Source organism: Sorex araneus, chromosome 5 (assembly GCF_027595985.1).
Source record: "Sorex araneus isolate mSorAra2 chromosome 5, mSorAra2.pri, whole genome shotgun sequence".
NCBI classification, from domain to species: Eukaryota; Metazoa; Chordata; class Mammalia; order Eulipotyphla; family Soricidae; genus Sorex; species Sorex araneus.
This window is the reverse complement of record NC_073306.1, coordinates 159,447,962-159,471,734: the sequence shown is the minus strand read 5'-3', so window position 1 is coordinate 159,471,734 and position 23,773 is coordinate 159,447,962. Positions and strand designations below refer to the sequence as shown.

Here is a 23,773-nt window from a genome sequence, read left to right as displayed (position 1 = left end):
CATTTCCTCATTTCCTCTTTTATTACATGGATTAACGTTTTATAGTTTTCTTTGTAGAGGTCTTTTACTTCCTTGGTTAAGCTGATTCCGAGGTACTTGATTTTCTGGGGCACGATTGTGAATGGGATTGCTTTTTTCATGTCCCTTTCCTCTGCCTTATTGTTTGTATATAAGAAGGCCATGAATTTTTGGGTATTTATTTTGTAGCCTGCAACTTTACTGTATAAGTCTATTGTTTCTAAGAGTTTCTTAGTAGAGGCTTTAGGCTTCTCTAGATATAGTATCATATTGTCTGCAAATAGTGAGAGTTTGATTTCTTCCTTTCCTATCTGGATGCCCTTAATCTCTTTTTCTTGTCTAACAGCTATTGCAAGTACTTTCAGTACTATATTGAAGAGAAGTGGTGAGAGTGGGCATCCTTGATCAGATGTTTTTTGAATGTCAGTGTTTCAATGACCAGAAAACAAACAAACAAACATGCAAATAAAATTTCAATTTCAGAACTATTACTTCCTGGTTCCTGTGGCAGGAAGAAGTAAATATCTTGGATTCTAAAAGAAATACAAGTAGATTACAGAGAAATAAATGATCTTCATTCAGTCACTAATATAATTGGGTGAATTTCCATTCAGTTCCTCATCCACATACACTGTTGTTGAAGACAATAATCTCCAGAAAGGCAGCACTATGCTTATTTGTTTACTGTTTTTAAATACAGTGTTTGGTCTCTGATGGGAATCCAAAAGCATAAACAAATGTAAGAACAAATGAAGCCCGAGAGTTACTCTGTGTTTTATTTTTTCATTTTGTGTGTTTGAGCAAGAGTGCAGTGGGTAGGGTGCTCGCCTTGCACATGGCTGACCTGGGTTCGATTCCTCCATCCCTCTCGGAGAGCCTGGCAAGCTACTGAGAGTATCTTGCCCTCCTGGCAGAGCCTGCAAGCTACCTGTGGCATATTCAATATGTCAAAAACAGTACCAACAAGTCTCATGATGGAGACATTACTGGTGCCCGCTCGAGCAAATTGTTGAGAAAGGGGATGACAGTGACAGTGATTTTGTCGGTTAGTGCATCACATTTTAAACTATTGTTTTAAATCTTGTTTAAAAAAGATTTAGTCCACAAAGCAATTGATTATTTTTGAATAAATTTGCATTCTAACCAAAACTAAGATTTTTGTCTTTGGTTGGTTCATACTGCAATTTGCTTATTTTGGAATAGTCCAAAGCCAAACTAACAGACCTTTTTCAAACTAATGTCTATTTTTTCTTAGGTCCTATTTGGTAGCCATAGAGACACTTTAAACAAATCTCTACCTGAACTCACATTTTGTCATTCATCAGTGAAGACTCTACCCACAAAAAAAGCATCTAGTCAGTATTTTGGCTCATCCTTACCACTGAGCTAGTCATTTGTACTAAGAAGGCCAACAATAAAAATGAGACAAGGCAGGGTTTCACCACATGTCAGAGTAGAATGAGTTTGTTGGATTCTGATTAAACATACAGCAATAACCTTGGGTAAATGGGGTTTTGTGTGAGCCATAGGGCAGCAGATCAGATCCCACTGAAAATTACTCTGACTTTTCAGCCTCAAAAGAGGAACAAAATATTTTTTTCAATGAATGTTTGAATCTTTATCTAGTAGAGACTCATTCTATTGATTAAAAATATAATGTAAACTTGCAGAATCTTAAATATTAATAAGTTCAAATTCTACCTTTTGGGTTTTAAATGTTTCAAACATAACAGAGATGTTTGAATAACTGCTTTTAAGGTTCACCGTGAAAAAGAGACTAAAATCCTTTAACCCAATTCTAAAATTGATCCCCTAAGTAAAGTTAAATATCACTATTGTTTGTAGATTGCTAGATCACCACAAAGATAATTCTTTTATAAATACAGATGGTGCCCTTATGGAAATTACATGACAGTAAGTAGATGCCAATAGAAAAAAAATGACACGTTGATTAGCTAATAAAATGGTATTCAGTAGAATTATACCTCTTTGTCTAATTTATGGCTTCTTTGAACTTGCAATGCCCTGTTTTCATTTTGGCTTTTAATAAATGTTCCTTTAAAAACTTTAAAAATGGAAAATAACATGAATTTGATTGTCTTGGACATAAAATGTTAATCATTGATTAGCTGTGAATCATGGCTATAAAGCTTCCACTTTCTCGCCCCCTTCTCACCCCAAGTCATTCTTATGAATTGATGAAGCTAAATCAATTGCCAGCAGGGTAAAAACATGGCATTAGACTGACAGGTATAAAAAAAATAGTCAATGAATTTGTTATTGGCAAATTATTGATATAAAAATCAACACTCAAGAGTTTTGGCAGATGAGAGGAATGGAGGGATAAGAAGGACTGATGAAAGGAATTTATACTTGCTGAAAGAGAGAGAGAGTGAGAGAGAGAGTGAGAGTGTGTGTGTGTGTGTGTGTGTATGTGTGTGTTGTGTGTGTGTGTGTGTTCATAGAAGCAATTATAGGTCTGGTTCCTTGCGGGTGCTTTTACATTTGATTCTTTCTAAGTTATATTGTACTGAAATATCTATCTTCTTGCCTCCCATCCACCCCGCCTTTGTTACTATTAGTTCAATAAAAATGCTCAGGGAAAGGGGAATGAGAAATGCTACCCTAGTATTAGGACCGGAAATGGCATTTGCATATCTGCATTCCATTTCTCACTTTCACTACTCTGTTTGTTGGTGGGTGGAATCTTGAGAAATGTTGCCCAACCTCTGCAGAAGGGCACGTGAATAATCCCGTAATCAGTGTAATGTATTCTGTTATGGGTGTAATCAAGTCATTCAGCTTTGAAGTAAGATCCAATTTTTAGAATGTGGCTGATGAATGCAGTTTCAGGTATTTAAAGGCAGATGATGTACCTGGACTATTTGGGTCTTCTGGTTGAATTGTGGGGTTGGGGGGAAGCGGAAGTGGGGGAGGGGCACTTGAGAAAACTCAAGTGGCCCATTCTAAAAATATCTACCTGTTAGGATATATTTTCCTCGCAGGCAATTTAAGCTTTAAAAATTAAACATGTCGGTGTGCTTTTGAATTCAGTATTGCTCATAGTGTAGTTGGTTCCCTGGGAGGCATCAGGAGACAGCAGTCTAGAGAGAGTCTGAGGGTGGAGTACCTACTTCCTCTTCCTCCGTTTTCCTTGTCCCAGACATTTGTGGGCTGGGATTCTCCTTCTTCATAGAATGTAGCTTGAAAGTTGTACTTGCGAGGCGTCCACCCCGTTCCCTCTCTCATGCTCTAGCCACCATCAACTCTCCATCTTCCTTTCTCTGTGTTTATTATTATTATTTTTTGTCTTCTGGGGGCCACATCTGGTGATGATTTGCTCCTGACTCTGGGCTTGGGGATCACTCTTAGTGGGGCTTAGGGGACCATCTAGGCTGTTGATTCTGGCTGGACCTCATACAAGGCAAAATCCAACCTGCTGCACTATCTCTCTGGCCTGCTAAACTTGCTTGACAGTGGTGGGGTTCCTTCTTGTCTCTTTTTCTCATTGTTCTTGTAACCATTCTTGCTTAAAACATCTTCCTCTTTTCCCATTGTTATCTTTCTAATGTTTAACATGTTACCTTCTCCCTTTGTTATTGTTGGACTGCTGGCTCTGGGGCTCAGACCCCGGTTGCAGTCTTTGTGAGGGATCAACCTCTCGGCTGTGGTGCTCGCCCAATCTGGTGGCACTCCTCATATTCTGGTATGTGCTCATCAGGAACTTAAGCCTCACCACCTCATGCCTGCTAGGTAGGCACTTTGCCATGGAGCCCCCAGTTTGTGCTTCCTTTCTTGCTTACCTTCCCCAGGGAGATTGCAAGCTCGCAGAGAGTGAGGCTTTTATGATGCATCCCATGGTGGTATTCATAAGACCCTGCGTTCAGGGAACTAGGGATTTGGGATAGTTATTCCTGATTTCAAGACTGATGGAGAGAGAATGAATCCTTATTCTTAAAACAGTCTCCCCTTGGCCCCCTCAGGTGGGTATACTGGTGGTAATGTTGGAATTATATACATGAGAAACCCACCCCAAGCTATGTTGTAAATCACAGCACTTCAATCAGTAAAAACAAATTTTAAAAAACCAAGTCCCCCCCCCCCAAGATTCTGGGGATCTCAGGGACCATTCTAGGTGTATTCTTTATGCTACTAAGTGATTCACTGCCACAGCTTTCTTCTTCCTGCTCCAGCTACACATGCCAACTCTAAGGCACCTGCTGAAGGATTACAGCTCGCCATGTTGGGGTCTCAGTAGCCGGCCCGAGACTTTGACTAAACCCCCTGCCCCTGAAAGCAAGAGTCGGCCCTGTTTACAGGGGCCCAGGGGCTCTGCATTCCATACACTCCAGCATTCCACACACAGGCACTCTGGTTGAGGAGACAATGGGATGAGGGGTGTGACAGTCAACATTTACCTGAGCTAGTTAACCCGGCCCTGAGATTGGGGAATACAAATCATTAACTGGCATCTGTACTGAGCTCCACGAGGTAGACGTGATACATGCATGGAATGCCCCCCCTCAGATTGTGTGTATAAAATCCCCTGTGTAAGAATCAATAAGCGGAGTCTGCTTGACCACCAGGCTCCCCCGCTCTGCTCGGTCACCTTCTCGGTCGGTTTCTTTCTCGGCAGTAGGAATCCTGCGGCGAGCAGACGGCCAGGGCAGAGGCTTCTCCCCTTCCCACTCCTATAGGGAGTAAGTCCGGTGACTTCGGGGCTCATACTCCAGTGTGCCAGGGTTGACTGGCCAGGACCCCAACACGCCAGGTTGAGCCTGTCCTGTGACAGGCTAATGTCACTGGGCAGCTCCGTTTCCAGTCATCCCACAAGCTGGTGGCAGTCAGGAAAAATGCTGCCAGTGTTCCTACTACTTACACTTCATGCATTTCAAAATTACATCAGCACCTATGGTTATGTTCTGGACTTAATTCACCAGGCTTTAGCAGTCCAAATCTTATTAATGCTAGAGCCCTTACACAAAGTCCTTTATATTTACTTGGGTCAAATTAGTCTGTGGGCTAGTGTTTCCCTCCCCCCACTTTAGGTGTCTCAAGTGGATAACACTTTAGGTCTTATCCACTTCAGATGTATCAATTCTTCCTCCCTCCCTCCCTCCCTGCCTTCCTCCCTCCTTCCCTCCTTTCCTCTCTCCCACCCTCCCTCTCTCCTTCTCTTCCTTCCTCCCTCCCTCCCTCTCCCTCCCTCCTTCCCTCCTTTCCTCCCTCCCTCCCTCCTTCTCTTCCTTCCTCCCTCCCTCCCTCCCTCCCTCCCTCCCTCCCTCCCTCCCTCCCTCTTACTCCTCTCTCCCTCCCTCCCTCCTTCCCTCCTCTTTCTTCTTTCCATCTTCCCTATCCTCCTCTTCTTCCCTCCTTTTCTTTTTTTATTGAATCACCATAAGATATATAGTTACAAAGTTGTTTATGACTAGTTTCAGTCATACAATTTTCCAATACCTGTCCCCTTTACCAGTGCATATTTCCCACCACCAGTGTCCCAGTGTCCCTACCGCCTGTCCCCACCCACCCTGTCCCTATAGCTTGTCTGTATGGCCAACACTTCTTCTATCTTTTCTTCCTCCTCATCCCCTTCCTCCCTCTCCTCTTCCTTCTCTTCCCCCCTCTTCCTCCCTCTTCTTCCTTTTCTTCTCCTCCTCCTCCTCTGCCTCTGCCCCTTCCCTACCTTCATTACTTAGAATGTGGGAGAGCCATGTACACACTCTCTCTCTGTGTGATTGAATTCTAAGCACCTGAGAAACAGTATTGGTCCTAGTTTCTGCCTTGTCTACCTTATCCACTTCGGATGTATCAAATATTCTAATATGAAGATTCTCATGAAAAGGTCAAACATAAAATTCTTCATATTTGAATAGTCATTTTTGGATAAACCATTGGTATATCAACACATCCTTCAAACCCCCCTTCCCTCGTCCCCTTCAGCTGGCTTTCTGTTATGGAAGTAGCTAAGCTTTCTGAGAAGTATTCAGATAATAAAGAAAACCCAGTGTGACTTTAAGCAGCAGCTTTCCCCAATGTTGCCAGAAAAAAAGAATTGAGCTTTCAAGAGGATAATTAACAAAACCTCTCTAAAGAGTCCATTTATTGCATAAAACTAAGGAATTACCTGTTGAAAGAGTGAAAAGTGCTCAGATGTGGCTGAAATCTCCTCCAAATGCCTGTGGTTCCAGAATAATGATTTCTTTGACAGCAAAAGGAAGAGAAGTAGCTGTTGTTTGGTGGGTGAGGATCACTGCATTTGGACTTTCCTGGTTTGCAGAATGCCCTCAGGACTGCCTCTTCAGAGAAAGCCATCACATGATATAAGAGCCTTATCTTTCAGTCAACTTGTTCTTTAAGTAAGATCACATTTCTCCCAGCTTTGTTCCAGAGAACAACTGTCACATATGATGTTCCGTGCAAAAGGACCCCATAGTCTTACAAACTCCGAAACATAACATTCTAGGATTAACATTTCTTGGAGAGATCACTGTCAATATTCAGCCTTTTAAACACTGGAAATAGTCTTCTATCTGAAGAAACCTGTGGCACTTTCATTTGTTGTTTCTAAAATGTATTTGACTTAGAAAACAAAAACAAAACCCAAAAAAAGCAATACCTGCTAAAATTCCCTGTAACTCTATACCCTAACAATCAGATAAGCAAACCCCACTTTGGGTGTATCGTCTTTGGTACTCTTGCATTTCTGCTGTTCTTCTGGATGGGAAGATGAAGTGGGTGAGAACTCAATCAAAATCTTAGAGCTAAGTACTGAGTTGAACATTCTCCCTGAATTGCTGCCTCTCAGCTGGAAATTTCTTTGAGCAGAGAAGGATCTTAAAGCTAAAAAGAGTGATGTATCTTGCTTTGGGCCTCTCAGTGAGGTGAATGGTGAATTCACCTACTGAGGATTCTGGTTGCTGCTTCCATGTGAGGGCTCTGAAGGCTTTGAACACTCGTGTTGTGCAGCCAGCCAGATGGCTTCCACTCCACCCTTCCACCCGTGCCAGCTGGGGGACCCCTTCATGGCATTCATGTGTGTTCTTCAGAGGAAATCCCTCTCAGTAGCAGAGCACCTCACATAGATCCTTTAGGTGAAGACTGCATACGTGTTATATGCAATTGACAGGGCATCAAACATGCAATATTTATATATTTTTACCCATATTTCTATCTGTATCTATTTGTTTATACTTATATCTACCTGCTTATTATTCCTTATTCTTCATGAGCTCTGTATGAACTTATTAATCTATCCACACGACCTAATGTCTATACATCTATACACATGTGCTCATATATCTATGTATGCAAATGTATAGACCCATTTGCATATATGTCAAAACATATACACATAATAGCTTATCCAGAATCTATTCTAGGGCCTGATATATAGTATACCTTGGTGGGAGAGATTTACACACCAGGAATGGGGAAATTAACACTTGGTTTCTAAGACCATACCCTCACTCGCCCCAAGTCCCCTGCCTGTTCTTCTTTTAATGTTCCCACCACTGGACCTGTTTTGATTGGCTTTTTTGCTTATAGTTGTCTTCCTAGATTTGAATGTGAGCTCCGTGGGGGCAAGTTCTTTAGGCCATTTATTCTCTACTGTAGACTGAGAGTAGGTGTTCAGTAAATACGATTTGGTGAGAGAGTAAATGGTGAATACAAGTTTTTACCATTCCATCTACTTTCCCAAGACTCCTCAAATTGCTTTCTTTATTTGCCTACTTCTCTCTCAGGAGTAGTTAAAATCTACTTAAGGCTGTAAATAAAGGATGTCTACATTCTTAGCTATGCCAGTGTAGCAAATAGCAAAGGGCTCTGGGTTAATGGACATCTGCAAGGGTGTGTGTAGGGGGTCCGGGATAGCGGGGTGTGGGGGAAACGTGGTGGGGGGGGCTGTTTGCAAGACAGAAACAGTAACAAAGTCTAGTGTAGGAGAAAGTATCTGGTTACACTGCCACTGTGCAAAGTTCTTCCTCTGCTTTCTATAGCCTGTCACTTTTATTAGCACAGGACAATCCTGCAGAACCCCAAGTTTAAAAGAAGGCTGACAGCAGAAATCCAGAGAGCAGCTCCACTTCAGGACCCTAAGACCACCTCCTGATGAGATGCTGAACCCAGAATCGGAAAATGTTTTCACTAAGTTAATCTACTTTGGCGTCTTTTCTTTGAGGGTGGCTCCCAAGCTGCACATAGTGGCGTCACTGCCTGGATGGTGACAGCAGCCCGCCAGGCTGTGTGTCAGTGCTGGGGCCCAGGGATATGCCCTGCAGTGCGAGGCAGGACTGGGACCGTCTGGGGGATGCATGCGGGTCTCCCCACCGTACTGATCCCTTTAAAATGATTCTCTGAAGAAGTAAGTGATCCATAGATTTTCAGTGAACAACCAAAAGGATCTGAAAAAGAACAAGACCCCTGAAAAGGAGACTTAAACCTGAAAGCTTTGTAACTTTCCACATGGTGATTCAATAAAAGAATAAATTTTTTAAAAAATTAAATTAAAAAAAAAGCAACTGGGAAAAAATATTTTAGCTGGCACCTAGTTTGGAAAGCACAGGGTGGAAGAGTGCGGTTTCTTTCATCTTTGCAGTTTAAAAAGAAAAGAAAGCTATGTTTGTTTAAAGTATTTGCACCTGCACTCCTTTCCTTATTGTAAAGGGTAGTTAGACACACACACACACACACACACACACACACACACACACAAACACACAGTTCCCACTTCCCTATAGCCCCCAGAAACAGGAAGGCAGATGAAAGGCAGATGAAGCCCCGAACCATGGGCATGGTGGTCTGTGACCCTGTTGGTGAGTCACATGGGTTAGAGTTTCGCACAACTGTATCAGCTTAGAATGCAGGATTTGGTTGCAGGCATTCAACCAAAATGTTTTCCAGCCAGACCCTCTGAATGGTAGAGACTGAAGAATGCGCAGCCCTGGTTGGATTACAACAACCCAGAAACACTTGAATCTCCCTGGGTCCAGGAGGAGAGAGAGGTGCTGGCTGAGAGCTGTGTGTCCACGGCAGCTCCCGGAGCCTTCTGCTTTGGGCTTGACACAGAGGTATAGGAAGGATCGGGCCATTCTTATGTATGGATCTGTGGCTAATCTTCTTCAATGTGAATGCTGTTGTATAAAAATGTTGGTCAAAACATGCTTTTAGCACCCAGAGCCTTGTGGTCACAGAATGTGACTCAATGGCTGATTCTGTTCAGGGAGTGAACCAAAGCTTTAAATAGTCTGTGCTTGATCATGGGTGTGTGTTGGGGATGGGGAGTGGAGGGGCAGGGGGATGGGGAAAGCTGGAATGTTGAAAGAAAAGTTTGAAATGGCCAAGTAGGAGGGGGAAAAAGATGGAATAGAACCATGCATGAAATAAAGTCACCAGAAAATCAGTATCATTCAAAGGAATGGTGTTTATCCAATTCGGTACCCATCCAAAGTTAAAGTGGTGGGAAAAATATAAAAGACCTGCCTTGGAGAAAATTTATTTTTCTAAGCCATGCAGAATGAAGAAAACAATAATAGGCTGTGATCAATGACATATAGAACAGAAACTGGGAAAAATAAACCCCAAGATTGTTCCAGCTGGAGCTGAGTCTATTAATCAGGGAAGGTGTCCTGTGATGAGGGCCAGCGTCTCGGTCATGAGAGCGATCGGATGACAGGAGTGCTGGGAGGAGAGCTGAGAAGGTAGAGCCAGGAAAGCTTTGAAGGTCAAGCTATCTGCACTCCTGGTTGCAGGAGGAGAGCCTGGGCAAGCCTTCTGGGATGTGGGCCTGGGGAGGGAAGGAGAACTCTCCCCAGCACTGGCGTTCTAGGTGAATCGTGGTGAAGAGAGAAGGCAGCAAGAAAATGGAAGAGTCACAATAGAAACAGCCTTAGTAACCAGATATTTTCCCAGGAGGGTGGGAGGGAAAGTGGTGATTTCCAGAGAGGTCAAGAAAACTGACAAGGAGGCAGACGTCAAGCATGCTGGGATAGGAACACGCGTGTCTCTGTGAATGAGGGAGACGAGAATCTAGGGGCAAGCAAGCAAGTGGCAAAACTTATGGAGAAGCGTCAAGGTGGAAAGTTGTAGCTATTATTTTTGTGGCCTCTAGCTACAAGAGCTAACAGGTGAAGAGAGTCTAGAGACCCAAAGAGGGGAAAATGTCATTTTAACATTTTTGTCAGGTAGGCAATTTAAAAATAAACTTGAATTCAATATATACTACTAATGCTAGAGGTTGTGTTATAACGATGTAAAAATGCCTTCTTTCCCGTTGCAGTTTTTTTTTTTTTCCTTCTTAGAAGTATATTGTAGGGAGCTAGGAACCATATATAGAAGAGGCCTATCTGACTGTGACATTAGCCCCGCAAAGTGATTGAAAACATACCACGAGTTTGCCCTCCAGAATTAACACCCTAACCTATATCAGGGACTCACTATTATCCTAATATCCGTTTTTGGATTCTGTCCAGTCCCATTAGCGATTCCCATGTTGATTGCTCTGTTACTCGTGAATGTTAATTGGCTTCTAAATCTCTTTGGGTGTTCAGATGCTTGGGGGGGGGGGAAATCTGACTGGTGAAGGTGTGAGTTTTATTAAAGTGCAAGCAAACAAAGAATCTGTTTAGAGACCCCAGCGAAGTGTCTGTGACTTGAGATGTCATAAACAGGTGACGTGGCAACTTTCTTTGTGTGTCTGTCATATGTTGATGGTGTGACCAAAGTAGGGGGAGAAGTTGGTTCTCAGGGGTACCTGTGGTCTGTCCAGAATTGGCATGCTTGTACACATAGTTAGATAACCAGTGCTTCTCTCTCAGATTCCTACTTGCTTAGTTTGAAATGACCTTGCTACCTTAGAGATAAACTTATACTTAGAAAATAAGGCCTTTCACGTGGCCGACCCGAGTTCGATTCCTCCGCTTCTCTCAGAGAGACCGGCAAGCTACCGAGAATATGGAGCCAGCGAGGCAGAGCCTGGCAAGCTACCCGTGCGTATTGGATATGCTAAAAACAGTAACAATAAGTCTCTCGATGAGAGATGTTACTGGTGCCCGCTCGAACAAATCGATGAGCAACGGGATGACAGTGACAGTGACAATAGAAAATACGGTTAAGTAAAAAAAAAAAATCAGCATGATTTGATCCCCCACTTTTTTTTTTTTTTTTGGTCTCTTTAGTTTCTGAGGAGGCTGGAGTAATAGCACAGCAGGTAGGGCATTTGCCTTGCACAAGGCCGACCTGGGTTCGATTCCTCTGTCCCTCTTGGAGAGCCCGACAAGCTACCGAGAGTATCCTGCTCGCATGGCAGAGCCTGGCAAGCTACCCGTGGCGTATTCGATATGCCAAAAACAGTAACAGCAAGTCTCACAATGGAGATGTTACTGGTGCCTGCTCGAAAATTGACGATCAACGGAAGGACAGTGCTATAGTGCTACATAGTTTTTGAACCAGAGAAACACTTGGAGGGAAGCTCCCTTGTTTACTTAGGAAACGAAGGCAAAGTAGGCATGTAGCAGACAGAGTCATAGAACTGCTCAGAGGACCAGGTGGAGAGCAAGGTTGGCTTGCTCCTGTGTCTGGGCCATTAAGAGAAGGATGAATGTCAATTTTCATCCCATGGAGTATTTGTAGAGTTTTTTTACTTTTTGGGTGGAAAAATCCATTGCATCTTTTTTTTATCAATATTTAGTAATTGGTGATGATAACAGTATTGCAAAGGAGATATAGGCAAAGAGCAACGTATTCAGTTCAGTATTGCAATGCATTTGTTCAGCCATTATCAGTGGGGTCCCTTGGTGCTGGGATTTAGTAATGAACAAAAAAGTTTCTGCTTTTGTGAACCTTATATCTTAGTGAGAGACTTAGAAAAACAAGTAAAGAGATGATCTTAAACTGTGGGTTGGATTGAACTTTATGAATAAACAGGAAAAACAGCAGTGGCACAGGGAGGGAAAACTTGCAGTTATTTTAAAATCAATTTATTAATTTTTTTATTGAATCACGGTGGGTGAGATAGTTACAAAGCTTTCGTGTTTGAGTTTCAGCCATATATTGATTGAATACCCATCCCCCCACCAGTGCACATTCTCCACCACCTATGTCCCCAGTATATACCCCCACTTTCCAACCCTCCCCTTGCCTCCATGGCAGACAATTTACCCCATACTCTCTCTCTACTTTGGGGCATTATGGTTTGCAATATAGATACTGAGAGTCTATCACATTTGGTCCTTTAACTACTTTCAGCACACATCTCCCATCCCAAACATTTAAATCAGTTTTTAATTGAAAATCAAGTTTTAAGAATACAACACTATAATTCCACATCTTTCTATTACCATTAAGATACTCCCAGAACTTTCCACTGACCACCCTCCAATGAGTCCCCTCACCCAATTAGTCCCCTCACCCACTCTAGTTTTTCTAATTCCTCTTGGCCTTCTGGATATCACCCTTTGCTTTTATAATAGAAAAAAAAATGGTTTTTACATTAGTTTTGTTTCTTTATAATCCACTTATGAGTGAAACCATGTATTATTTGTCTTTCTATGATTTCTTTCACTTACCATAAATGCCCTCTAGATTTATCCATAGTGCTGCAAATGGCAAATTCTTACATATGTATATTTTAAATATGTGAGAAGCATCCCATTTGGCTTATATATGTCTTCTTCAATCACACATCTGTAATTAGGCATTTAGATTACTTCCCCAATGCTGGCTATTGAAAACAATGCTGCCAAGATCAAAGGAATGCACATATCTCTTCACTTAATGTTTTTCTATTCTTTTGGTACATTTACTTCCCTTAAGCAAAGTAACTGTGTTGTATGATATTTCCATTCCTAGTTTTTGAGGGTAAGGGAATCTATATACTGTCTTTCATAATGTCTTCCCCAGTTCTAGGCATAAAATTTCCTTTACCTCTATTACCACACCAACTCTTCTTTCTTATCTTTTGAAATTAATGACTCTTACTCATGTCAGGTGATATATCACTGTTGTTTAGATCAGAACTGCACTCATTTTTGATAATATTTCCAGAAAGCCTATATATCCTTACCAAAGTGATATCCCTGACTCACCAAGAGTATCCAGAAATCATCAGATCATTCCAGAGGACTTTAGATCAGAGTATTTATCACTGTGCTAAAATTGTTGACTCATAAGATGATGTTTCTTGGTGAAGAGATCTGTATAATACACCTTTTGTGTCCTTCAAAAAACCACAGACAGTGCTAAGTTTATATGTATATAGAAAAACTAAATAAATATTGATTACTTGGTCACTGCATGAATAATTAGCCTGAAACTTGTAGAGAATTGGGGTATCCTTGAATGGTTGTTTAGACACTCTTCTATGGACTTTTACTGGTGTACTTAATGCAATATGTAATCGTGTTGATTTTTAGTTATGCACACCTGAAACTTATATAATGCTATAATTTAACATTACTTCAGTTAGAAAAAAAGGAAAAAAAATTAAAGGAATAAAATATACCCTTCTAAAAATGTTGTTAATGAGATTACTTCTCAGGCATTCTGATTTTCCTTAGAATAATTTTAAAAGACAAGTCCATATGTTGACATGTGAACATAAGTATAACACACTGAACAATAGTAGCATTGGTTTCAGGCCAAATTTTACTTGGATGGTTGTATTTTGTCAATCTAAGTTTTTCATCCTTGTTAAAAACACTCTACTGAATATGGAAGGTTTTTCTTGTATTAAATGAATATTAATACAATATTGGGGTCATAATACCAGGGGTTATATGCACTACTGTTTTACTCTGGGTAAAATGGTTTTAATACATTGACATGGTGGATATTAAGTGGAAATATTAGACCCCAAGGGAAAGCTGGGTGGTCAGTTTTCACTGTGCTGGGAAGATGAAAATTGTAATTTTTGTCCAATTCCTGAGTTTTCTCACTATAATTATTAACCAAGTATAATAATAATAACCAGTTATTTATTCTTTTATTGCATTTTAATATCCCCAGCTGCAAAGTGGGGGTAACACAAACTTGCCCTCTGCCTTTCAGGTTTTTTGCGAAAATCAGTGAACTTATATTGGTAAAATTGGAGCCCCATGGATGAAGGGTACTTTGTAAGTATAACACCTTATTGTCATGTTATATTCTGTTACTCCAACGTGCAAATACCACATGTCTGTTCTTGGTGAAATTCACGACTCCTAGTTTTAAACCCAAATGGTAACCTGACTTCCTTGGAGAAATTTAATATTCCTGAGCTCTCTAATGTTTTCTCAATATTTTGGATATAGAAAATTCTGACCCACTCTCCAAAATATTTAGGCAACATTACTAGACACCTGAAAGAATGCATGTTTGCACATTGTGTAAAAATGTTGATAAAACCCTGGATATGAATGTAAGGCATCCTCCTTCCCATTTTACCCCCTACCTCTCCTCTCACCCTTTGTTTTTGAATTGTTTTTAACAATGTATTTTGAGCCCTACGTTTGTGTCTCAGAGATATGGTTGGTTTCAGGAAGAGCGAAATATTTCATGGAGGTGAAGGATGCTTTGTTGATGATGAATCAAAAAGGACACCCCTTAGCAAAGCTGCTAAGTATTATTTCTAGATTTGGGCAGAAGGAAACTAACCAGAATGATTAACTCAGTGGGGGGCACCCCCTCCCTGGGCATGTGGCTTAAGTGTGGCCTCTTGTCCATAGAATGGCCAAGAGCTATAAGCCACATCAAAGAACAGGTAAAAACTGTGTCCAATTCTAAAGCAACAGTGTTACAGTGTTAATGGATCCCCCTCAAGACCCCCAGCCCACCCCTCTGAATTAGACAACTTTCTACTTTGTGGGGTCAGCCAATGCCATGGCATTGTGTGATCAACTGTATACCAGTTGCTGATATGCTCACAGCAGTTCAAAGGAGGACCCAAAATTCTCTTTAGCCTCCTAATATATAGAAACACTTAAAAAGAGGTCCAGCTACTTGTTTATGCCTTTAAATGAGTATCTTGAGCGTTGAAGGCTGTAGGATCTGATGTCTGGAAAGCTCTGTGCCATGTGTACATGACATGTGTACATGTGTCAGCTAGTCCTATTTCTTAGTGCTACGAATTCTAGCTCACAGATGCCCAATAATCTCTCAAAGAGGAATGTCTGGGAGGTTACTCTTTCCAACTCTTCATTGGGAGTTGAAACCAAATCCACCTGTATGTGTCCACCTGCCCTGGGTTCTAGTTACACTGCTGCATACCTATAAGGAGTAAGTCTTCCTTCTCGGGTACTTGATTGTACTTCCCCAGACCCTATAGTACTGTCTCTTACTCAACAAATAGAAATTCACAGGCCACGACTTCTAAACTCTGTACCCCTCTGGGTAGGCACTCTCACTTCTTTATATCTTTCTTCTCAAGCAACACTAAGAATCTACCTTCTCCAGGCCCCATTCTGCATTTCAGAGTCAAGAGATCTAATCAAAGGTATGGAAAAGAATGACCTCGAAGAAATCGTCTGGAATCCCGTGCACCCCTGAATTGGTGTGAATAACGAGACAACCAAGCCCACATCTCTCTGTGCAGTGCATATGATTGACAGGGAGAAAGTTGTTTTGGTTAATAATACAATCTGCTTTCCTCCTGGAGACACAGCAGTAGCCTGCTAATTCGTTAGAAGTGAATTAAGGTTGTTTACCGATGTTTTAAAGTAACTGTCAGAGCGAAGAAAAAAAAAGTTCGTACTAAATGAGACCACTCACCTACTTCAGAGTTGCTGTTTATTTTAAGCTGAGTGCATAAATAATATATTGAGATAGGAAGGGTGATTTCAAGCATTAGAACACGAAGCCTCCTGTTTACTAACTGTCATTGGGCTGAAGAGAATTTAAACAGCTCTGAACCTTTTTGTCTGTGAATGCAAGGCATGAAATTAACTTTCATTTCGTAGTTAGCAGAAATCATGATTAAGGCAGTCTTGTTGATGTGTCTTATGCTGATCTGGGTTTCTTTTACTATGCAAGACAAGTAAGTCTTGGCAATCGAATGCTCCCTCTGCTTCTTAGAAACACCCACCCTCCCCTCTTCTTTCCTCCCTCTTCACAAACAACCAAGCAAGCAAGCAAGCACACAAAACAGCAGAAATGTGTCTGGGCCATTGAGTCATTCTCATTCCCTAGCTATGAAGTGGCATGATGGAAGAATGCTAGACGAGGTTCCAGGATTTCTCTCACGATCGCCACTCGGGTCTCAATTGCTTTGCCTCTAGAATGGGACGATTAGCATCAAGCAGTCCAGTAGGTTACAGTAACCTGTGTTGGTATCTAGGAGTAAACCATAGCTAGTACTCTTAAGACTGTGTTCTCTGATATTTACGTGGATTCACTCATTTCTCACAAGGCTCTAGCCTCATCCTAGATTTATCATTTTTTTTTTAGAAATGGAACCCCCAGGATAGCTTTGTCTCCCAGCCAAAAGGTGACAGATTAGGACTCAAGAATCTGGCAGGGGTGCTCCAGGGTTATTGGTTTACATCTTCTTTGGTCAAGGAGAGTTTTTCTTGTATGACTGTGACTTTATTCATGCTCAAAAATTCGAACATCAGTCCTGATAGCTTGAGGCCAAATTAAGCTTGGGAAAAATGCAGGTACAGTTCCTCTATGAGTAATTAGCAGTAAGGAGGGCTCCCTTTCGATGATGGGGAAGTAGCAGAGTGTATGGATTAATTATCCTGTATGTGTAAAGAGCCTGGTAATTCTTAGATGAAAGGCCCTAAGTGAAAAGAACTGTTATTCATAATGCTTTTAGAAACAAGAAATTTGATTGACTCTTTACTCCTCTAAACTTAAGGCATAGTTGCCTGTTTTGGAGTGTAGGTTGAGTGTTCCTGAATGAATAAAAATGTATGGAATAGTTAATTCTGCATGATTACATTTTATATTTTTCCAGGAAACTGTGACACACACATGCGTAAGAATATCATAGCATCCCTATGTTATGATGAAATACTCTGGATTTTACAATCTGATACTTGAACCCTTTGGGATAAGACCCTTTATTAAGCAAGTGAACAAGAATGTATTTATGTTGAATCACTGAAAATATGTCATTTGGATAACTGCTTTTAAAATTCATATTTACATGATATTTATTTAAATTTCAAATGAGGACAGAGCCTAGAATGAATAATGAAAACAAAAAAATGTGAATTTGCAACCATTTTTCTTTGACATATAAGTATGCATGCTGTGGAGAGCGTGCATAAAAAAATGGGCGTGACAAAGAGTTAGGGGCTGGGTTCATTTTGGATTTCTGAATGAAACAGTTCAAAAAAAAAAAGGATCATTTTCATAATCCCAGAAGAATGGACAGGCTCCTGAGAAGTGATCAGCTCAGGGAAAGAATGCATTCTGCACTTTAGCATTGTCGAAATCTTAGCAACTGCTGCTCTCGCCAAGCACTTGTTAATGCAGTAAGATAATTGCATCATTAAATATACGATGGAATTTCAATAATTGGAAACTTTGTTTTCTCATCACAATATGTAACTTACTGATATTGAAAAGCCTCGTGGCATTCCGAGAAGCCGGGAACATTCCTGAACCTCATGTCCTCTGCAGCCTTCTGTGGTTCAGAGACACTTCCCTTTCAGGTTATTTTTAGTGGGTTATATTTAGACAAGGTGAAATTAAGCAGGAAGTTCCCCCAAGTCTGATTTGCCTGCCTAGGCCACCAGAGTTGAGGAACGTTTTGCTAAAAGCATCCCTGCTGCCTGCTGGATCTTTCCAGATATTAGTGGGTGAACAGCAAGTGGAGAGGAGCATTTTTTTTTTTTTTTTAGGAGCAGGGAAGCTTCTCTTTGAGAAGAATGGTGAGGTAGCTTAGGGGAGTCATTTATGGGCCAGGATTCCTAGCTGGGCTCCTGGGTTGAACTCTGGCATGGCCTTTTTCTGTACTATCACCACTGTACTCTCTGTACTGTACTGTTCTGTACTAGGTACTGTGGGAAAGGTACTTAGCCTCTCCTGCTGGCTCATCTAAATTTGGAGACTTGTTGAGATATAAGAAAAGAGCTCAAAAAATACCTGGCAAGTTTAAGCAGCCAGTAAGGGTTAGCACCTGGTATCAGATGGTCGTAGAGAAAGCTTTCTGTTAATCAGAACTATGATTTCTTTGACTTTGAACAAATATGTCGATGTGTGGCTTCATTCATTCAAGAAATATTGATTGAACACTTTACTACCATCCTGAATATGAAAAAAAAACCTGAACATGAGTAGTGATACTTATTTCCAGCCCTGGAGTAGTTCAATCAAACTGGTAAAAGAAAGAGTAGACATGTAAATGGATCAAGATGATGATGATGATGATGATGATGATGATGATGATGATGATGATGATGAAAATAAATAATTTTAAAGTAGGGTGTGGTATCTGCCAGTCAGGTACTTCAGCAAAGATTGGTTTCATATCATAGTGTTCCCTACAACCAACAAATAAGAATAAGCAAATGATCCAGAAATTGGTTTAAGATTTTTTTTTTGAGGGCCAGAGAGATAGTGCAAGGGTTGAGGCACATACCTGGCATCCAGCTAGCTCTTGTTCATCCCTGGGGCCAAAACATCCCCCCACCCTAGCATTGTTGGTGCAATCATGGAGGTCCCCTGAGCACTGCAGGTGGTGTCCAGTGTAATGTGAGCCTTGCAGGGCCCAAGCAGAAACACATCCTTGTGTCTTTGTGTTGAATCACCCAGTCCAATTGGTGGAGAATAGTTGAGAGTAACCCTTGGAAGCCCCCACAATCCCCGCTAAGTATACTTTTGTTGGGGAATTAAAGCAGTTTACTAGCAGAGAGTCTATTTCTGACTGAGTGGTCCCTGGCATGTGGGGGGGGTCAGTGTTTGAGGGTATATGGAGGACACAGGCTGTGAGCTCCCTCTCTCTGGCATTGCTGCAGCTCCTCTGAAGGAGCAGGTGCAGCTGCTATGCTGACACCAAGGAGCATCCCGGGGAAGCCTGGATCCCTGATGTGGAGAGTTGAAAGAAGTTCATGATCCTTCTCAGAGTCCTACCAATGCTGCCTTATAGTATACTTTGTATGCCCTTTGGCCTTCAGCTGGTCCTTGTCTGTTAATATTACTTTTTCATGAATGACTATCCCTTATTTGTATATGTGTTTGAGCATTTCATCCCAACTTAATTTCCAAAGATGTCAGTTATAGAAGAGTTGAAATAAGTGTAAGGAATACTCTGGACATCAACCCCCTTATTCATTAATTACCACCATTTTATCTCCTTGACTATACGTTGCTTTATGGACACAACTTTTTCACCTTGTCTCAATACACCAAAGAAATCATCTCTCCCGTACACTATCGTAAAACCCACTTCTGGTACTCACGTTACATTGACTTCCTGAATTATGCATTTCAAAAGGACAAATTTTGGATGAAAATGTCAAAAATGAAATTAAAAGAACTTTGCTTAAACCCCTCTTTTTTTAATTTAAGAACTGCTGCTCTGCTATAACTTCAAACTATTAATGTACTAACATATTTAGAATGTGACCAATAGAACATGCCTAAAATTTTAAAGGTTAGAAAGTTTTTCTGGATGCATTGACATTCTCTTTCACATAGAAGAGAATTTTTTGAAAAGGCAAATTCTCTTGGCCATTATTTTTCTGAGAGATTTTTCGAAAGTGGATGGCAGTTTAGCTCCTAATAACAGTGAAGTCATCATTTTCCGTGTTAAGAATATTAACCTAAGGGGTGACTTTGCAAATATAATCCAGAAGCTATTTATAAATTTGATGATATGCTCTCAAATAAAAAGGAATGGACACTTGACTTTGGACTGACAAAGTTACCCAGAAAAAAAAAATTTTTTTTTCTGATCCTTGTTAATGTGTAATAGAAAATAAAGGATGTGACTGTAAAAATTTGGCACATGCTGCAAGAGGGTCACATTAGTGCAGGGGGGTTGGAAATATTTTCTATGGAATTTAGGGAGGATCATTGGAATCTGGGGTAAATGAGGAGGGATCTCAGGGCCACCCTGGATGGTGGTGATGGGAAATCCAGGCAAGGGGAAACAGTGCTGCAGGGTCCGGCCCCTTGCTCACGGTCCATCAGAATCGCCCCGATGCCGTATGCTTTGTCTTGGGTCTTCAGGAAAATGTTCTAAAGCACAAAAGAGTTTGAAAATCTTAGTGTTGGTGGCTAGGAGATGAAATCAGAAAACTTCATCTAACAGTGTTGGTGGTAGTGAGAAATGATAGCTGTCACCTTGCAGGGTAGAAGAGGTCAGGAAAAGCACGAAAAGCAGATATGAGAACTGAAAACACACTTAGAGTGTGGTTGTGTTCAGCAAGGACAAAGCCCACGCAGAGCCTGAGGCAGAAACTTGAGTGACTGCTAGTCCTTAAGCCAGAGGTTCTGACTCAGCAGACCCCAGGAGGGGCTCAGGAATCTGGTATCTAACACTTATTCTGTGGCACACAGAGAAAAACTGCCCTAAGGTCACGAGGCCCACCCGAGTTCAATTCCTCCGCTCCTCTCAGAGAGCTCGGCAAGCTACCGAGAGTATCTCGCCCACACGGCAGAGCCTGGCAAGCTACCCGTGGTGCATCCAATATGCCAAAAACAGTAACAAGTCTCACAATGGAGATGTTAGTGGTGCCCGCTTGAGCAAACCGATGAGCAATGGGATGACAGTAACAGTGAAGGTCAGGTTTACGCCATAAAGAGTGGCAATATTTAGCGTTGATCAAGAAGACTGGAGTTGTAAAGGAAATAAGAAATTCAATTCCGAATAATTTAACATTTCCCCCCAAAATCCATCTTAGAGCAATTTCCTTCTAAAATGTTGAAGATAGAAAAGATTATCCTAAATGATAGAGGAGAAAGGAAAGCTAAGTAGTTTTGTTATAAAGTGGAGTTTACAGACCCAATGAGACTGGAAAGATCTCACTTCTGGGTGAGAGCTGGACTGGGGTCTCCGCTTGCCTACCTCTGCCCATCCACATCCCAATAAACAAACCAACAGACAACACTTCAGTGCTCTCATCCCTGCCCTCCTAAAAATCTACTCATTTGGAGGCAATCGTACCCCATTTATTAAGCATTCATTCTTTTCCAAGGCTCAATACTTTGCCAATATTATCAATTTCTTCTGTCCTCTTTGGCCCTGTGGGAAAGACCCTGGGTTCAAGAATTCAAGCACATTCCTTCAAGACTTACAGCTGGAAAGTGAGTGTGAGAATCTGGATTCAGGTTGAGGGCAGGTCTGTATGCGCAGCCCTGAAGTCAGGAGGCCCATCTGCCAGGTCAACCAAGCTGGTGGGTCAAAGCAAGGGTTCTAGGATGTGATGCTTATCATATCCTCTATGATACTCAGCCACCCCAATGGTATTTGTGGGCTTCCAGGGCCACACTTGGTGACTCTCAGACCCCTACAGGGTTACACCTGGCAAGGCTTAGGTCATATCATGCTAGGGATCAAACTAGGCTCAGGGTATTCCTGATACCCTACTTCCTGTACTACTTCCCTGGCCCATTTATATCTCCTTATGCTGCTACTCTCCCCGGTATTGCAATTTTTAGTGGGTTTCTGCATCCCCACCTTCGTTCAGTCGACATTAGCCAATTTGGGATCTCAATTATTAGTCCATCTCCACCTAAAAGGATGACTTCTCTTCTGAAGCAAGAGTCTGTCTTCACAGCTTGAGTCCCCAAGTGGTAGCAAATGCCACTGCCCTCAGAAAGTTCAGAAAGGGAAGCTGTTCCTAGTGTTCCCAGTAGGGGCTGGTGTGAAAGTACTACCGCTAAGGCCTCACTACTGTCTCCCAAACCTAGAAATATAGTTGTCACAAGGATGAGAAAATCGAATTCATTAAAACTTCCAGTTTTAGATGGTTTGTGGAGTGAGGGATTCTAGTTTTCACTTGTCAAGAGCTAAACAGGGGAGGGGGGAGTTTGAGTGAAACTTTATAGTCACTTTTCTTCCCGGTCTGTTCCTAGTGGTTATTTATATCTGGGAAGTTTCCATTGGGATTTAGTTCAGGATATAGATTTGGCAGGGTGGCTTTTGTACTCCTGGGTGACATGTGACAGACTGCAGGCCAAGCAGGATGGATTTCTAATATCGATGGATAGATTTGGGGGCCAAGTGTTGGGATTGCACTGTATTATGAAACAGATTTATTGGTCTGGATCTAGAAGTGTTCTGTGGCCTGTCGATATCAGATCTGTATTGATACATTTGATAAATTAGGGCCCCTACCCCGACTCTTTGCTTTACTTGCTATATTAACTTCACTTGGCAATAACAATAAAAAAAAAAAAACTCCAGGTGGTGGAATTGTGAGTTGCTGATTGCACTCATCCTGTGCACTGCTGACCTTAGGGCCTGTCCCTGTCATCCTGCATGTGTTATAACCATCCGGAACTGCTGTGCCTGACTTCCTCACCCCAAGTAGACGTTCCCTGCAAGGTTAGATTTCAGTAGCAGCCTCTTGCATTAACCTTGAGACGCTGTGCCCAGGCCGTAGGCAGGATCTTCATTTTCCAGATGAAGAAATTAAGGCAGTGTGAGGTTAAATGAGCTGCCCACGGCCACATGGTAAATCTCAAGTGCAGCTGGGATCTAAGCAGAGGTGTCATGGTTCTTGAATGAGGAGAGGGCATTTTCCTTCTCTGTGGTTGCAGAGTAAGATTTGAATTTGCATAAAGCTTCCCAAGAATACACTTTCTCCCCAGGTGTGGAGAAGCAGCCACCTTTTGAATCTTTGGAGTAAGAAATCTTAGCCCTCTCTGAAAAGCAGATGGTTCAAAACATGCTTTATTTGGACTTTGTAGCCACAGACTGAAGTTGTGGATTTTCTATAGCTCATTGGATGCCAACTTTAATGAGATCATTGTGATTGTCCATAGATATCTTTTGGAGGATTGAATATTCCAAATGAGATGTGAGATTATATTTATATTATATCGAGATATCAAAATGCCTCTATATAAATATGGCATGCGATGGATGCCATAGTTCTCCCTAAAGTGCTTGCATTTCTCTTGGTGATCACGGCTGAAAGCTACGCTGTGTTCCTAAATCCCTTTAACAGAGGGCTAGTAGAATTATTTGGTCAGTGAAATAGCACTGTGATTCTATTTGTGAGACCACAGCTCAAGGACTGTATTAATGAATGATTGCATGAAGCTAAATAAGCACACTGTAAGCACTCAGCCAGTTCTGACACCTGCCTAGAGCCAACAAGGGTGCCTGGAGTTGGCAACTTCTGTGTGTGCCACGTGTTCAGGTATAATCTTGAATGTGGTTTTCCATGTTTTGATGTAAATTATTTTACTTTTGAGTCCCTCCTGGAAAATTTAACTAAATCTCTTTGGTCTGTCATCACTAAGGTGATAAACCAAATAGAAAGCCAAAGAAACCATTATTTGATAAAATATTGGAAAACATCTACAAACTAAAATGCTTGGGAGGTATATGGAATTTTATCAGGAAAACCTTTAAAAATATAACCTCTTTGGTTAGAAATGCACTTTGAAGTATATCATGGAAACCGACTTGTACTGCTGTTTTCATGTATGAGATATAACTAGTTTTCTTTTTTTAGATGCTGTGGTCATCCTGAGAACCAAAGTACTTTGTATTTGCTGTAGTCTGAGGGGATATTGGGAATTAGGGATATAGGTCCTTAGCAGGAAAGTTCTGACTGGTTTGTTTCAAAGGTCAGTTAATGAGCACATTTCCCACAATCTT

The 23,773-nt window shown here is 41.4% G+C and overlaps 1 protein-coding gene across 3 annotated transcripts in view; it reads left to right on the top strand.

Annotated features, from left to right (window-relative positions):
* The window catches only part of PPARGC1A (PPARG coactivator 1 alpha), a 713,065-nt gene that overhangs the window by 213,248 nt on the left and 476,044 nt on the right, over positions 1-23,773 (top strand). For 2 of the 3 annotated variants that reach the window (XM_055140707.1, XM_055140705.1), the window contains one exon: positions 14,062-14,126. In XM_055140707.1, the coding sequence (XP_054996682.1) occupies positions 14,109-14,126 (18 nt within the window). In that variant the 5' untranslated portion in view covers positions 14,062-14,108. Of the gene's footprint in view, positions 1-14,061; positions 14,127-23,773 lie in introns of those variants that run through there. The other variant, XM_055140706.1, reaches the window with a different exon arrangement.